The 18,835-nt window shown below is 36.4% G+C and overlaps 1 protein-coding gene across 2 annotated transcripts; it reads left to right on the top strand.

Moving 5' to 3' along the window:
• The first annotated feature begins 3,112 nt into the window (after positions 1–3,112).
• Positions 3,113–13,997, top strand: LOC127988469 (uncharacterized). 2 transcript variants are annotated; one of them, XM_052591230.1, is made up of 10 exons: positions 3,113–3,347; positions 3,454–3,549; positions 3,661–3,813; positions 8,504–8,640; positions 9,503–9,639; positions 12,323–12,416; positions 12,501–12,839; positions 13,123–13,306; positions 13,390–13,517; positions 13,662–13,997. In XM_052591230.1, exons 2-10 carry the CDS (start codon positions 3,462–3,464, stop codon positions 13,977–13,979), a joined length of 1,578 nt encoding a protein of 525 aa, XP_052447190.1. In that variant the 5' UTR covers positions 3,113–3,347; positions 3,454–3,461; the 3' UTR covers positions 13,980–13,997. The 2 variants fall into 2 exon arrangements, with proteins under 2 accessions (XP_052447190.1, XP_052447189.1); XM_052591229.1 differs by lacking the exon at positions 3,113–3,347 and having other exon boundaries at positions 3,415–3,549.
• The last annotated feature ends 4,838 nt before the right edge of the window (positions 13,998–18,835 follow it).

The following is an 18,835-nucleotide window of genomic DNA, read 5'->3' as shown; positions in this document are numbered from 1 at the left end:
AGAGGAAGATGATGGAAGTGAACATGAAGACAGAGAGGTACATGATGAAGATGCACAGGAAGACAGAGAGGAAGATGATGAAGATGCACAGGAAGACAGAGAGGAAGATGATGGAAGTGAACAGGAAGACAGAGAGGTACATGATGAAGATGCACAGGAAGACAGAGAGGAAGATGATGGAAGTGAACAGGAAGACAGAGAGGTACATGATGAAGATGCACAGGAAGACAGAGAGGAAGATGATGAAGATGCACAGGAAGACAGAGAGGAAGATGATGGAAGTGAACAGGAAGACAGAGAGGTACATGATGAAGATGCACAGGAAAACAGAGAGGAAGATGATGGAAGTGAACAGGAAGACAGAGAGGAAGATGATGAAGATGCACAGGAAGACAGAGAGGAAGATGATGAAGATGCACAGGAAGACAGAGAGGAAGATGATGGAAGTGAACAGGAAGACAGAGAGGTACATGATGAAGATGCACAGGAAGACAGAGAGGAAGATGATGGAAGTGAACAGGAAGACAGAGAGGAAGATGATGAAGATGCACAGGAAGACAGAGAGGAAGATGATGGAAGTGAACAGGAAGACAGAGAGGAAGATGATGAAGATGCACAGGAAGACAGAGAGGAAGATGATGGAAGTGAACAGGAAGACAGAGAGGTACATGATGAAGATGCACAGGAAGACAGAGAGGAAGATGATGGAAGTGAACAGGAAGACAGAGAGGAAGATGATGAAGATGCACAGGAAGACAGAGAGGAAGATGATGGAAGTGAACAGGAAGACAGAGAGGTACATGATGAAGATGCACAGGAAGACAGAGAGGAAGATGATGGAAGTGAACAGGAAGACAGAGAGGTACATGATGAAGATGCACAGGAAGACAGAGAGGAAGATGATGAAGATGCACAGGAAGACAGAGAGGAAGATGATGGAAGTGAACAGGAAGACAGAGAGGTACATGATGAAGATGCACAGGAAGACAGAGAGGAAGATGATGGAAGTGAACAGGAAGACAGAGAGGAAGATGATGAAGATGCACAGGAAGACAGAGAGGAAGATGATGAAGATGCACAGGAAGACAGAGAGGAAGATGATGAAGATGCACAGGAAGACAGAGAGGAAGATGATGGAAGTGAACAGGAAGACAGAGAGGTACATGATGGAGATGCACAGGAAGACAGAGAGGAAGATGATGGAAGTGAACAGGAAGACAGAGAGGAAGATGATGGAAGTGAACAGGAAGACAGAGAGGTACATGATGAAGATGCACAGGAAGACAGAGAGGAAGATGATGGAAGTGAACAGGAAGACAGAGAGGAAGATGATGAAGATGCACAGGAAGACAGAGAGGAAGATGATGAAGATGCACAGGAAGACAGAGAGGAAGATGATGAAGATGCACAGGAAGACAGAGAGGAAGATGATGGAAGTGAACAGGAAGACAGAGAGGTACATGATGGAGATGCACAGGAAGACAGAGAGGAAGATGATGGAAGTGAACAGGAAGACAGAGAGGAAGATGATGAAGATGCACAGGAAGACAGAGAGGAAGATGATGAAGATGCACAGGAAGACAGAGAGGAAGATGATGAAGATGCACAGGAAGACAGAGAGGAAGATGATGGAAGTGAACAGGAAGACAGAGAGGTACATGATGAAGATGCACAGGAAGACAGAGAGGAAGATGATGGAAGTGAACAGGAAGACAGAGAGGAAGATGATGAAGATGCACAGGAAGACAGAGAGGAAGATGATGAAGATGCACAGGAAGACAGAGAGGAAGATGATGGAAGTGAACAGGAAGACAGAGAGGTACATGATGAAGATGCACAGGAAGACAGAGAGGAAGATGATGAAGATGCACAGGAAGACAGAGAGGAAGATGATGAAGATGCACAGGAAGACAGAGAGGAAGATGATGAAGATGCACAGGAAGACAGAGAGGAAGATGGTGGAAGAAAACAACAAAGAGTCTGTGAAATAAAAAGCCAAGATCGAGATGAGTTTCTTAAGGTAATTTCAGCATTTACTAATACTTTTTTAAATAAAAGTATCTATTAACATAAGGTAATGCACACTGAATTAACATGAACGAACAATGTTCAGTTGTATTGATATTAGAAAAGTATTATAAATGACAAATGCTTTACAAATATATATTTTTGTATTTCTTAGTTATTACCATGTTAGCTACAGCATTTACTAATCTTGATGAATCCTTAAATTCAAAGTGTAACTATGTTGACTGTAAGCCTATCTGTTTTGACAGAACAACACTATAAGTGCTGCTGCATTTCTTCAAATATTGCTTTAGGTGTAAATGTGATTAATTTTGTGTTTTACAGAAACAGCTAGATGATGATCTTGTATACCCTGGTGCTCCTCTCACGAAGGGACAGAGTCTGCTTTTACTCATGTCATATGTACTGAGGCACAATTTGACAGGTGTAGCACTTCAGGATCTTCTTACATTGTTTAATGCACATTTCCCTGGCTTGGTGCCAGCAACCACATACCTTTTTCATAAAGCCTATGGACAGTTTGGCCAGTATAAGCCCCATTTCTATTGTATCAACTGTGAAACCTACATTGGACCCAGTGAGACAGCACCACAAAACTGTTCTTCTTGTAATACTGAATTTGACATTGAGAACAGCCTAAAACTTGGGTCGTACTTTCTTGTACTTAGCCTATCAGCCCAAATAGTGGACATTTTGGAAAAACCTGATATACATTTGAATACAAAGGAATCAACTCCTGGCATTCTTTCTGATATTCAGTGTGGGGCAGAATATCAAAAATTCAAGCAAACTGGACAAATGGGGGATGATGACATTTCAATTTTGTGGAACTGTGATGGAATTCCAGTTTTCAAAAGTAATAATGTTCAGATATGGCCAATCCAGTGTCAAATTGTAGAACTGTCACCAAGAGTCCGGCAAGGTAATACATGCATTCCATGCTTATGGCTTGGTAACAGCAAGCCAAATATGGCTACATTTTTAACTGCTTTTGTTGCACAGCTTAAAGAACTGGAACAGGTTGGTATTAAATGGAGGGACTCTGAAAACACAGAGCACACAAGCAAAATTCATTCGCTACACAGTAAAATGACCAGTGTAAAAAATGCAGTGTTAAATTTTAATAACTCCCAAAAAGTTGAATTAACAATCTACAGTGTTGATGAGTACAACCGGTCTTTGTAGTTGCAGGGTGCAACATTATGTGATTTTATTTTTACACTAAAAGTGCAAAAAGACGCGCCAAATTGTCTTGACTCCACCCTCAACGACTGCCTTGTGGGGCAATTACGCCATTTTGTCTGCACGCGACGGAGAAGGTAAGTCTGTTTCTGCGCTTTTCTTGTGTTAACATTATTTAAATAAAAAATACACATTTATCTCGAATACGTTTAGAAATAACTGTTCTGCTGATGTTTCTTTTAGGATTAAGGATGCTCATTAAAGTGAAGTTCAACCATGAACAAAAGTTTGTTAAAGTTTCTGGCGCCGACCTGAAACTCTCTGATTTTCTGGATGAAGGTAACGTTAACGTGTTAATTTACTTTAAAATGAATTTTTAGTTGTGTTTGTAGCTGCCATTGACTTTAACTTTTTAATTTTAAACTGAAACTCGTTTTGGTTTGTTCACAGCCTTTGTGAAATTCGGAATTCCCGCCTCCAAACGCGCCGAGACCAGGCTCTACGATTCGTCTTACACAGAAGTTGATGAGGTTGTTTTCGAGGAGGTTATAAAGCAGCCAAATTTAGGCGTTTTTATTCTTCGATTCGAAAACTCGTCACAAGGTAATTTATCTTTTTGTGTGTGTGTGTGTGTGTGTGACTGTAAATGCTATTGAGCTTTAAATAATGTTGTTTGAGCCCTTTCAGTATTAAAACAAATGGCCCTTTACACACGATTTGACCATATTTTTTCTAAATATTAAAAATCTAAAAGATGCGCATCAAATTTGACACCTATATGAACAGTTTTAAAGTTGGTTTTATGAGTTTAAGTCGTTATCTTCAAATGCTATTTAAGTTAGAAATGTTGTGTGTAATTTTAGAGACGTCCCTAAATTGGCGAATATCAAACGACAAGTTACGTTTAAACCCGTTTTTATTGCTAAACCAATAAGTGTGAAACTCCTTTTGCTAATGAATGTACATTACTGAAAACGCGTTAATGCGACGGTTTACGCATTTATCGAGTCACACCCTGGCCGTTTCTCAATACCAAGAACGCAAAGTTTGGACTTGGCAAGATCGACTCGGGAGTACAAACTCCTAAGAATGAGAGGACGCAAGGCCTGTAAAAGGAACAGCTGCGTACTTGATAACGTCAATAAGCTCGCCTTAGCTACTCCGGTTATCCTTACTGTATTTACAATAAGATGAAATATGATATCAAACACCACTGCTTCTTCGTTTTCATTTAAACAATAATAAGCCACAAAAATGTAGTTCAGGTAAGGCAGATATATTTAGATTATCTTCACTCACTGTATGTATACTTATAACAAAATGAAATATAAAACACAACCACATATAAAATATAAAATACACACACAAATACAAAAAACGTTAATATGGGGTTCAGGCAATATTTGCATATATATACATATATATATATATATATATATATATATATATATATATATACACTCTGATTATCTTTACTGTATATGTATTAATGTATGACTACGCTGCCTCTTTTGGTTATGTCAGTTTTAATGAAAAAATAATAGCCATTAAATATGTATAAAAGTATAAGTATGAAATATAAGAGGCTTATATAATAGGAAATAAAGATAAAATAATAGATTTATGAAGATTGTCTGTTAGATACACCTAAAACAAATGATATTTCATGTTTAACTATCATATAGTTAATATATGACACATACAAGCTACACTGTTAAAAATCGCTGTAAAAAAACGGCCAAATTTCGACAGTAAAATACTGTTTTTCATTAAAACAGTGCATTCTGGGTAATATTCATCGTTTTCGAGAAGTAGCCTGCTGCTATATATCGTAAATTAACAACGTTCAAAGTCGACACTCAGCGACTGTGTTTCAAATCACACCCTACACCCTCATTCACTATTCCACATGAGTTTACTAATATAGTCCACCTGACAGAGAGAATGAACACTAATGAGTGAATTCAGACAATGATCAACAGCTGCTGTTAATGAGTAGAATCACTGAAGAAAAAAAAAACATAACAAGACAAACACATGAAATACAACTGACTTCAGCCACAGCCTTAGATGAAATCAACTGAAGATTTAAACGATCAACAAACAGCTTCACCAACTTCACACATTACTAACCAGACTGACTTTATTTCTGTCAGATCAGAGAACAGAGATCAAAAGATCTTATTGAGAATTAAAGAGATTTAGATGATAATGTTACTGTTTCGTTTTGCGTCACCACTGTGGAGATCAGTGTTTGCTTTAGTTGGGCTCCTGACCATTGACTTTTACACTTTACATTTTGTTTTATTGGTGTGTTTGTATCTTTATGATGCATCTGTTACAGCAGTATTAATTTTGATAGTCAAGTGATTATGGTTATTTCTAACAGGCATGATCTACTAGACTGGCTTAAAGTGTTGCTATAATAATCAAATATTAATTTGGTGTTGAAATATTTGAGTGAATGACACTTCAATTTAGTAAGATTGAAGAGTAGTGAGATAACCAGTATTTATGGACTTAACGACTAGTTTTAGTTAAAAAGTATTTCGGGCAGCAGTCCCCACAACACTCAAAGAGAGAAATCAACAATCAGCATATGAATCTCAACAATGGTGACAATCAAAAGGTTCATGATGCAATGCATGCTGGGTACCAGCACAGGATAAAACTCATCCATGATTCCCAGCATGCATTGCAGCATGAATAAATTATGCCCCTGAATTGTTCACTTATTTTCTTGAATTCTTATGTGCTTATAATTTTGCATTTGTTTTAAGTTTTAGTAGCATGTGTTGTGATGTTCAGAATTGATCTGTTCATTTATTTTGTGGATTGTCACCATTGTTGTGATTCATACGCTGATTCTTGATGTTTCTGTCTAAATTTCAGCAAAGGTTTCTTTTTTTTTTTATTATGAGTGAAATTTTCTTAACAGTCTTTCATAACTTATGGCTCAGCAGTGTTCCTTCTCATGCTGTAGTATCAATATTCAATAAGAGAAGAGATATGGGATTAGATCAGAAATAATAGTATTTGTTCTTGTCAATCTATAAACAACAACATCTGATTTTTTTTCTTCTGTGTATTTTTGTTTTGCTATAACAAGTTCCAAAGGCGCATTGTTACAGCATGAAAAAAAACCTTAGTTGTTGAAAAGTCACGTTCAAGAGCCCAACTAAAGTAAACACTGATCTCCATCATGGTAGTGAAAAAAACACCTAAACCTATTTAACTCTCAATAAGTTCTTCTGTAGACATCTGACAGAAATAAAGTCAGTCTGGTTAGTAATGTGAATCTGGTGAAGCTGCTTTAGTAGTTGTTTAATCAGATCTTGAGAGATTTGATGTATTCTTTTATTCAGTTGATTTCATTTAAGGCTGTGGCTGAAGTCATTTGTAGATCTTGTGTTTCTCTTTCCTTCAGTGATTCTGCAGGTGTTTATCACTAATGCTCAATCATCAATTAATCACTGAATTATCTCATTAACTTCACTGATTCAGTGTTACTCTAACACTCTGTAGTGTGCACACATTATAAGTGTTCATTTAAAACTGAGGATTTTCTTGTGGGGTTTAAAGGGTTAAAGATTTAAGACGAAGAAAAAACAGAATGAAACATAATTTAACAGTAATAAACTGTAATTAATTTACAGGAAACAAACTGTAGAAAAACAGTTATTTACTGGCACCCCTGCTGCCAGTAAATAACTGTTTTTCTACTGTTTCTTGCCGTAAATTAATGGTTGCCAGCAAAAAAAAGTGTTTTTCTACAGTTTTTTGCCGTCAAGTCAAGGAAAAACAGTAATATACTGTAAAATGTAAACGTCAGATTTACCAAATGAAAAAAAAGTTAATTTAACTAAAATATTTGTGAACATCCATAGAAAAAAAATTAGGCAAAGTCATACACTGATAATGAGAGTAAATACTGAACTTGACTGTATTAATGTGTGTTTGAACAAGAGAGATCGTTTAGTTTAGTTTTGTTGTTCACCATTGTGCTGTAGAGTAGAGCTGGTGCTTCAGTCAATGATGAGCCACAAATTCTGATTTTCTGCTGCTTTATATAAAGGCAGTAAATGTGGAGTCGCTGATACAGTGATGATCTCTGTGTTAAGTACTTCAGCACATACATGTGCGCTATAGCTGACAATGAGCTGCAGTGATTTGAGTAAAAGTCATGTATTTATTTACTTTATTACTGCACATTAAGTGTAAGAAATATTCCTTCTCAGTGGACTCAAATGAAATAAGTTCATAGTACTAACATCGTGGGAATGCTAGTTTAAAAACTCGAACTGTTTGAAGCAGTGGGAGTGGAGTTAATTTCCATGGTAGAATCTACAGTAAAATACTGTTAAAAAATAAGAGTGGTAAATTAATGGTTAAGAGCTGTAAATTAACAGTACTTTACTGGCACCCCTGCTGCCAGAAAATTACTGTTATTTAACGGCAAACATTTTTACAGTGTAGTGGCAAATGTCAGAAGGACAAGCTGAGGTGAGACTGCACTCGGCGGTATATATGAGCACTGAGTGCCCGGTGATCACCTGGAGCTCACGTCTCCGAAATAGGCGAAGAAAATTTTTCAAATATGCACCATCTTTATAAATAAACTGCAGATTTGAGTTTTAAACAACTAGCCTACGTTTCCGCCTAAAAAAACCCTTAAATGTACATTTCATGAAACAATAATAGTAATATTTTGAAAGTTATGCGGGTTTTGTCCTCTGCCATTAACGCTCGCTGGTTGTTGCAAAATGCATTGTGGGTTACCTGCTCCCTCAAGTTCACACAAGTCACATTTTGATGCATCCTTGATAAAAGGGGAAACATCCCAAGAACAATAACACAACCGGGGATTTGAACTGTACTTGGCTAGATGTGAACTTTGAATTAGAACAGTACTTGGGCAACAACTGATGACATTTCATAAGTCCACAAGAATGCAAGTACAGACAAGAATGCATATTGAGAAATGGCTCCTAATTCCACCATTAAAAAAATGCAGCCGATGTATTGAGGTGAGGACTTGTTAAACAGAATAAAAAATTGTCATAACCATGCAGGCGGGTTAAAAACACTTTTCAGTCTTCCAATACTAACGTGTGAATTGTATAATGCCCTTTGTGCTCTGCATGTCCTTCGCACTTTGTGTATGTAATTTTGTCATAACGGCGGCAAGACAGCAGGGCTATCACCTAAATTTTGCACAAGGTTTTGTGGTTGTTTTCGGAATCAGAAAGAGCTTTATTTTAACAGTCATTTGATTAAAATTATTTTTCAATAGATTTGGCCCAGGTCCCTTCTGTGACAAGTGAAGAAAGCTCATTGCAGAATGCAAACTATGAATCTGATGACACCAGTCTTCTAAGTGATGGAAGTCCTTCAAGAAAGCAACAGAGGGTTGAAGACGAAGCCAGAATTGTGAGTCTGTGATTTTTGCATTGTATATTATTCTACAGTACAAATTTTAAACCTGACTATGAAAAACAAGAAATTTAACAGTGTGACTACTGACTACACAATCTCTGGCCCTTTTCACACCTGGCATCAACATGACTTGGATAATAGTCACAACTAGTAAGCCAAGACACATTGCTGTTTAAATCTTGTCAATTATGTCTTTTGTGACTGCTTTTGATTTGATGGTGAATGTTTTGCTGCTTTAAAAGAACACATCACTTGCAGGGTATTAAAGGGTTAGTTCACCCAAAAATGAAAATTCTGTCATAAATTACTCACCCTCGTGTTGTTCCTAACACGTAAGACTCTCATTCAGTTTTGGAACACAAATTAATATATTAGTAAGGAAATCTTTCTCTCTATTGACAACTGATGCAGCTGCAATGTTCAAGGCCTAGAAATATAGTAAAAACATCCTTGAAATAATTAATGTGTCTCCAGTGGTTCAACCTTAAATTTATGGTTATGGGAATGTGATTTTTATTTTTATTTTTTTGAGCTAAAAAAATGGCTTCATTCAACAATTTCTTCATCAATCTGTAAAAAGTCCATGTTGAAATGGTAAACTAACATCTATTTAAAAGAGCCTAAAGCAGGACAGAACCTGAAGCACAGAAGAACCCCATCCTGAAAGCACACTGTTTACGGATTGATTTAGGAGTGAAGAAATTTAATAAAGTCATTTGTTTGTTTTTGCACACAAAATACATTCCTGTCACCTCATAAAATTAAGGTTGAACCACTGGAGTCACATGGATTATTTCAGAATGGTTCTTGAGAGGGATATGGTTTGTCAATGATTGTATTACGTAACACTTTGCAGTTGGTCCAAAAAATCCTGCAGAGTAAACCTGGTGGAGACGCAATCATCAGGGAATACAACAAAACCAAAAGCTTGACTGACAGCACCAGGAGAAAGATGATCAAGATTCTTACTGCAGATATGACTGAAAAACACAGGTAATCTGATGCCGTCCCAAAAGATTCTCCCACAGAACACAAATGACAATTTTAGAAGATCTGGGCCCATATTCACAAAACATCTTAAGGCTTAATGTAGCTCATAACTCACCAATTTAGGAGAAAATCTTAAAAAGAATGGGTGTGTCAGTCCTAAATTTAGGACTCCTAAATTTTTGCTCTAAGAGTATTTCACAAAGCATTTTATCACTAAAACTAGCTCCTAAATCTGTGAAATCTTAGGAGCAGTGAAGAGGACTCCTAAGTCACTAAGACCTTTATCGCCTTTGGTTTTGGAGGTTATCCCAATCCAATTTTTTCTTTGATTATATCCTTGTTTTCATTAACCTGCTGGGCAAGAAGTAACAGCTGTGCTTGTGTCCAGTTTGGTTTTCTTTTACATTGGCATGTATTACTATCAGCAAGGATTATTCTACTCTGTTTATTAAAAGGCTGTTTATATGCATATTCACTAATTGTTTAAGAGGCCGTTAGCTGAACACATGACACTTGCATTTTAAAATCTTTATTTGAATGTGGCAATTAACATTTTTATTTTTAAATCTTTATTTGAATATGGCATCATATTGCATTCTCTGACAGAGACTATCAGCCAATCACTGTGTGCATAGTTAGTAAGCATGCTGACATCATCCACAGCAACAAGGTCAACCCCGCCCTTACTCTGAGCTTAAGACTTCTCTGTATTCCTAATTAAAAGTTTGTCCTAATAGGTTTTAAGAGAAAACTATTAGCTAAAAACTTTTACTGCAGTTTAGGTGAACTCTTAGTGGTTAAATGTTTTGTGAATACGGGCCCTGATCTGTCAGCTTCTTAAAGGGTTATTTCACCCAAAAATTAAAATTCGGTCATTAGTTATTCACCCTCATGTCGTTCAAAACCCGTAAGACCTTTGTTCATCTTCGGAACACAAATTAAGATATTTTTGATTTAAATCCGAGAGCTTTCTGACCCTGCATAGAGAGCAATGCAACTTAAATTTTCCCAGACACTAAAACCTAGTCATTATTTTTGTTTTCTCTGTGCTCAAAAAGTATTTCATAGCTTCATAAAATTACGGTTAAACCACTGATGTTACATGGACCATTTTAACAATATCTTTACTACATTTCTGGGCCTTGACTGTGGTAGGACCCTTGCTGTCTATGCAGGGTCAGAAAGCTCTTGGAATTCATAAAAAATATCTTACTTTGTGTTTCGAAGATGAACAATGGTCTTACGGGTTTGGAATGGCATGAAGGTGAGTAATTAATAATAGAATTTTAATTTTTGGGTGAGCTAACCCTTGAGTAATCCAAGTCACATTTAGAGCAATAAAACAATAATCAATAATTCAAATGACTACATTTGATCAATTAAAGTGAAAGTTTACACCAAATGACAGTGAATTTACTCATCCTTATTGAGCTGTCAAAATGGCTGAAAAACTAAATTAAAATTTTTTACTTAATTATTATCAATATTCTAATTATATTAGAATTTAAAAGGCATAATTTCAGTTATGGGAAAAAAAGCTTTTGGCTTCTCTCCTGAGGCCACAAGAGGGCGCATCGAGCAAAATATTATGCATATCATTTCTTCAAAGCATAATAAAATAAAAGGACTATCTTTGAAAAAATTGCATAATGTTTAAAATAATGTTTATAAACCATATATAATGAATAAACTTGCTTAAACAATTAGAAACAAAACAGCATCATGCATGTATGTATAGTTTAATACAAAGGACCAAAAACCAATCAAAAAGACTACTTTCTTCATGTAAAAACTTGATATGCAGTGGAGTGGGGAAAACTGCTATATAGTCTTGAAACATGTTTTTTAAAAGTTGAACTTGCATATATTTGACATAGCTTTACATGCGGCTATCTTGTGTGAGAGGCGAGTGCAACATTGATATATGTCCCTCTAGAAAATGCGATAAATGTTTTGTGTGAACGGCTTCAGTTTTGACATACACAACATCTTCCCAGCATCGATTGTTCTCTTTTTCCGCAATATTTTGAATGAACAACGTAGCAGCACCGCATCTAGTGGGTTCAACTGGATAGGCTAACAAAAGCATTAAAATGCAATGACACTTCGTCGTCGCATCGCGTGCGCCACTGATAATGCTGCCTGACGCACACCTAAAATTCAAATGCAGATTTTTTAAATTTGATAAGTAAAAAAAAAAAAAAAAAAAAGCCCTACATCCTTATATTCATGCCAAGATGTAGGTGTTTTTTTTTTTTTTTTTTTTTTTTTTTTTATATAGAAAAACAATAAAGAATATTTTTAGCAGATACTATGGTCCTTGGAGGTTTAGATAATGCAAGTCAATGCTTAGCATTCCTTTGAGAGTCAAAAAAATCATATCAGGTTACACTAAATTAATACCCATGGCTCATGATGATACACTGAGGTCTTATGAAGTTAAAAAATCAGTCTGTGTAAGAAACTGAACATTAACTAGGGCGGCTTGATTATGGCAAAAATCATCACAATTATTTTGGCCAATATTGTAATCTCAATATTATTTAACACGATTATGAGTGGGCCAGTTGACCAAAACTTTATATGACTGATTTATTTAAAGATTTCTCAATTCTCAATACCACAGCAGAATACTAGGGTAACTAATTAATAGACATACTTAAATGTCATTGTTTTATTTTGACAGCACATCTCCACCCAGAAATATTAGGGAAATGTATGCCCAAGGAATCGTTGCCCTGTTTCCATATCTTCGTGATCCCTACACAAAGAATGGATATGTAAGTGCAAATAATTTTTGTTAAAATCTAGTTATGGGGTAGTTGGTCACCTTTGTATTTATTAAGATGTGTTTGTTTTTAAAGGAACATTATTATGACCCTCAAAGTGGACAAGGTTACTTGACTTGGAAAATAAAGAACATTCAGAGGAACAGTGCATCATCAGAGAACTGTAGACGTTCCTCACAGTCTTTCAGTGGTGGACCAACTTCGGAAAGAGAGGCTGCATCCAGCACAGATGTTATTCTCACTGAAGAACAGTGTAGAGAAGCAGTTTCTCTAATGAAACACACCTCAGAAGTGGACACCATCAAGATCAAAATGAAGGAGACATTTCAGTACCGTCGCAAGATGATTCAAGACCCGAACAGAAGCACTGATGTGTTGACGGAATTTCCACGCTTCTTGGATGTTCAAGGCCTGGTGAGAGAACATGTCTATGTGGTGATAAGAGAATTTCTTTAACCCGCTCAATGGGTTGGGGTAAAACAAATATTATTGATATAATGCAAGTTCAGCTCAATTGACAACATTTGTGGAATTTAGTTCATTACCATTTACAAAGAAATATAAAACTACAATGTATGTGCATAGTCACACATTTTTGAGCTTTATGAATTCTTCTGTTAAAACACGTTATTTGAGCTGTAAAGTTGTTTGAAACATTTTTATTGTGTTTGTATTAATGTTTATGATGTTTTTGCAGATTGAACAGGATTTTGTTTTGCTCTTTGGTGAAAAGACGACTTCTAAGCTTTTAGAAAGGTGGCCAACTACATTCATGCACAAAGTTATTCAGCAAAGCAAAAGTCTTGACTCCTCCCAAGCTCTTCAGGACTTGATTGACTGTGCCGAAATGACTGTGAAGGAGAATGAAATGGGGGATGCAGGTTAGACTGTCAGAGTTTAGTATAAGATTGTTTAGACTTCTCCATGTATTTTTTTTCTGATGTCATTTATTTTATTTTTTCAGGATGGAACAGTGACATTGCTTCTATTCTTCTTTTACTTCATTTGATCCCACCTTCACCACAAGGCAGAAAGAGACCTGGAAAGATGTCCGCATCTCAAGCAGAAGAACACCTCGTCATCTTCAAAAAGGTAAATTTGATCTTTACTGTCATTTCCTGTAGTCTGCCGAAAATCAGTGTCTGTTGGGCTAATTGTATTGTGAAAAATTAATGTAGAGAGAGTCAATTGGAGAGCTGATTTAATTAATTATTATTATTATTTTTTTATCTTTAGGCCGGTACTAACATACAAGAGCACCTGGACTCAATTGAAGAAAGCACACAGCCATACCTGCTTGCCATGGGTCCAAAGAAGAACAGCATTCATGTATACTACATCATTCTCGACAAGAAAGCCATACCGTGCAAATCAGTGAGTGGTCTCAGTGCCTTTGATGAACTTTTCAAAGCGCACTTTGTGTTTGGTGCATCTTACAGCAAAGTCCTGCACAACATGTACACCTTTGTACAAACAACAGTTTTTCAGATTGACATTGACAAAGTCAAAGAGTGCCCAAGAGTTGCTGAACTCAGAGCTAGATTCCTGCGTTAGATTTGATTGCTGGGAAAAATGATTTGTTTTGTTTGTTTTTGTTGTCTGAAAAACACAAATGTTCTTGTTCCACATCCAAAGTTAATTCATGGGCTCTTGCCTGGCAAATCACTTCGACTAAAATGTGGTGAAGCAGGTTGATGTTTAGAATTTGCAACTTTTTCAGGTTTTCGCAAACACTTAAAAAGAGTTCATGAAGCAGGTGAAGTTTTGTTATGTGTAGAGGATGATGCTGTTGTTCATAATGCAGTTGGGCTACCAAGTAATACTGATGTGGCTACATGTTCAAAGGACAGTTCTTTGCCAGTTCCCAGCAAAAACACTACCGATTTGTGTGCATCAGCAATAGCACAATTGCAAGCTGCAGGTGTTAGTCAGACTACTGTTGATACTTTTGTTATGTCTATGGAGGAAGTAGTTCAAGACATCCAGGATCAAGTAAAAGAGACCGCTATAAAATGCTTATTTTCAGAAAACACGGACATTAAAAGTTCAATTGAGCAGTCATTTCATGAAATTGAAAACCCTTTCACCATGCTTAATTCCATATCTAAACGAAAATCATATTTTACCAAAAAATGGGGAATTGTCCAGCCTGTGGAGAAAGTAATTGGGGTCAGATTTGACAACAGAAAAAACAGGACTACTGGAACTTATGAGCAAGTTGCAGTGACTGACAAGTTTGCCTATGTTCCAACACTCCAAACATTACAGAACATTTTAAAGCACCCAAACACCACATGCAGGTTCAAGTCAGGTTTACCTAATAAAAACGGTATTTACTCTGATATTGAAGATGGACTGTACATAAAAAGTCATCCCCTGTTTTCGACTGAAAAAAATGCACTTCAGATTCAATTGTATTATGATGAATTCGAAACTGCCAATCCTTTGGGCTCAAAAAAGGGAATTCACAAATTAGGCGGTATATATTTTACTTTGAGAAATTTCCCACCACAATTTAATTCATCTCTAACAAACATACATTTATGTGCACCTTTCCATGCCCAACACACCAAAACATATGGATTTGATGCAATATTGGAACCTATTGTCAATGACATAAAAGTCCTTGAAAACAAGGGTATACAAGGACCTGCTGGTTTTGTGCGTGGAAGCATTGTCCAAGTAACGGGAGATAATCTTGGTTTACATGGCCTTTTTGGATTTGTTGAATCTTTTAGAGCTCGGAATAACTGTAGGTTTTGTCTCACTGAAAGGGAAGATTATCAAACTGTGTTCTGTGAAGATGAGCCAAATGTAACTTTCCGCACCAAAGAAACACACTTACGACACTGTGAAGCTCTACAATCAGACCCAACACTACATCATGTTTGTGGTGTGAAACGTACATGTTTGTTAAACACTCTGCAGTACTTTAATATATCAGACAACTTTTCTGTAGACATAATGCATGATATTTTAGAGGGAGTTGCTCAGTTTGAATTAAAACTTGTTTTAAAGTATGTTCAAGCTAATTTTTTGACAGCGAAAGAGTTGGATGGCAGATTAAATTCATTTAATTATGGGTACATGGAGAGGAGAAATCGGCCTCCTTCTGTAAAACTGGATGACGAGAGCAATGATTTGGGCATAAATGCAATACAGTGTTGGTGTCTACTTCGAAATGTGCCGCTGATATTTGGTGACATTGTGCCCCAAGACGATAAATACTGGCAATTACTACTACTTTTACTACAAATAGTGAATATTGTATTTTCTCCCATTTTAACTGAAGGACTTACTGTTTATTTGAAACACTTAATTACTGAGCATCACAGGCTGTTCAAGTGCTTATTCCCAGGAAAGAATCTGCTGCCTAAACATCATTTAATCTGTCACTACCCTCGGTGTATACGAAATATTGGGCCTATTGTTCACATGTGGTCAATGCGATACGTGTCCAAACACAATTTCTTCAAGACTCAACCAAAATGTTTCAAGAACATAACTAAGATGCTTGCCAAAAAACATCAGAATTTCATGGCATATAACTGGGAAGCCTTTAACCATGACAGAATTGTACTTGGACCAGGAAAGAATGTCTGTGTCAGTGACTTGAATGAAAGTGTTCAGATTGCATCTAAGTTGAACATTCCTACAGAAACAAATGTTCTCTCAGTGAAATGGGTGAAGTATAATGGAACTGAATATCGTTCTACCTTAGTTATTTGTGGTCAGGTAGACCTTGATTTGCCAGTGTTTTATAAAATCAGGGATATTATTGTCAGAAATGAATGCGTGTTACTGGTTACATCGCAGCTCAAAACTGTTTGTTTTGATGAACATCTTTTTGCCTACAGAATTGATCACAGACCCAGCGCATCTCTGAAAGTGTTTACTGTCAGTGAACTCACTTATTACAAACATTTTGATGTGCAGATGTCCTATGGGTCTGATAATTTCTTTTGTTTTGTTGTACCCTACTGTAATCTTATTCAAATTTAGCTGTCACTTGTTCATGTCTCTGTGAAGTTAATGAGTTTGTTTTATCCATTTTGTATTTCTGTGCAACTCCTCATGAATTTGACCCAACTGTTGAATGTTGTTTTAAAGTAGCCACTTTGCCCATGGGAAACACCAGAACCACCATTAAGGACAGAGACTGACCATTTCAGGCACGCAATGCTGGCAACACCTGAGAGACCAATAATGGGTGTGAAAGGCCCATCCCCTCTGATGGAACTTGAGAGCTTTAAAATGATCACTGGATTTGTTCCGGACTACCAGCACTGTGTTTGCCTTGGTGTAACGAAACAGTTAACATCTCTGTGGTTGGATAGTAAGCACCATAAGGAAGAATGGTACTTGGGCTCTAAGGTCAGTGACGTAGACCAGGGACTAATGTTAATTAGCCCACCTGTGGAGGTCACAAGGGCACCCAGATCAGTTAAGGACCGAAAATTCTGGAAGGCGTCTGAATGGAGGTCATTTTTGCTCTTTTATGCTTTGACTGTTTTGAGTGGAATTTTAAAAAAGAAGTACTGGAGTCATCTTTTTTTGTTAGTTTTTGCAATTCACACTCTTCTGCAGGATGCAGTGAAAATGACCCACGTGGATATGGCAGAGCAAGCTCTTCGAAAGTTCGTACATAATTTTGAGAAACTGTATGGTGCTGGTAATGTCTCTTTCAATGTACATTTGTTAATGCACTTGGCATCAAGCGTACGCAACTGGGGACCATTGTGGGCAACATCCACATTTCCATTTGAATCATTCAATGGGACTTTGCTAAAAAATTTTAATGGAACAACACATGTGTCTGCTCAAATAGTGAAAAGATTCCTTAGGTGGAGGGGTCTTTCAACAAAAGCAGAGACTATAATGGAAAATGCAAATGACAACATAAAAAAAATATTTGGCAAACTCCAGGGTAGGTCTGGCGTAACAAAAACGTCAAAAGAGTTTCCAAATAATGTCAGAGGTTTTGGCTGCCCAAAGAAAGGCAGCACATCTGTGCTGCAGAGGAGGGCTATTGAACATTTCACAGGAGACACTGTTCATTTAGGTTTATTTTATGACCGTTTCATTTGCAACAGTGTTGTTTATCATTCATATAATAACACAACTCTTAAAAAGAGAAATAATTCTGTTGTACAGTTAAATGATGGGACATTCTGTGAGATTTTGACCTTGGTGGCCTACACATCTGAGGATGGGGCCTCTTCTGTATTTGATACAAACAGTTTCTGTCTTTTAGTTAAAGAGCTAGCCAAGAGTGGAAGAAAGGTTTATAGAGATGCTCAGTTAAATATATCCTGTACATTTCTAACTGAAGTGTGTCACACCAATAATGTATTTGCTGTACATCCTCAGTCATTAGAGCGCAAATGTGTAATGGTGAAGTCTAAGGACAAAATGTATGTTAGTCCACTTCCAAACAATGTTGAAAGAGACTAAAACTGTTTCCTGCAAACAGAAATGTTTGTAATTGTACCAGTGAAAAACATGCAACTGTTAATGTTAATCCCATTTTTTTTTTCCATAATTCACTGTGTAACTCAATTACATAACAGGTTTTTCTTATATTTCATATCAGTCCTGAATATTATTGTGTTTAATGTTAAATATTTGACATAAATAATGTTACATAGTGTGTTTAATGTCAAATTTTTTGTTAATGTTTTTAGGATTATTATGACCCTGTCATTTATGATTGTATCATGATACTTCTAATATTAGCTCAATAAACATAACTGCATATAAAAAAAAACTGTTAAAAGAACAGACATTTGTGCAATGCATATATTGTATTGAAAATACACTGTAAAAAATTTTGCCGTTAAATAACAGTAATTTTCTGGCAGCAGGGGCGCCAGTAAAGTACTGTTAATTTACAGCTCTTAACCATTAATTTACCACTCTTATTTTTTAACAGTATTTTACCGTAAATTCTACCATGGAAATTAACTCCACTCCCACTGCTTCAAACAGTTCGAGTTTTTAAACTAGCATTCCTACGATGTTAGTACTATGTCCACTGAGAAGGAATATTTCTTACACTTAATGTGCAGTAATAAAGTAACTAAATACATGACTTTTACTCAAATCACTGCAGCTCATTGTCAGCTGTATTACACATGTATGTGCTGAAGTACTTAACACAGAGATCACCACTGTATCAGCGACTCCACATTTACTGCCTTTATATAAAGCAGCAGAAAATCAGAATTTGTGGCTCATCATTGACTGAAGCACCGGCTCTACTCTCCAGAACAATGGTGAACAACAAAACTACATTAAACTAAACGATCTCTCTTGTGCAAACACACATTAATACAGTCAAGTTCAGTATTTACTCTCATTATCAGTGTATGACTTTGCCTAATTTTTTTTCTATGGATGTTCACAAATAT

Source organism: Carassius gibelio, chromosome B22 (assembly GCF_023724105.1).
Source record: "Carassius gibelio isolate Cgi1373 ecotype wild population from Czech Republic chromosome B22, carGib1.2-hapl.c, whole genome shotgun sequence".
NCBI lineage: Eukaryota > Metazoa > Chordata > Actinopteri > Cypriniformes > Cyprinidae > Carassius > Carassius gibelio.
This window is presented reverse-complemented; position numbering and strand designations above follow the sequence as displayed.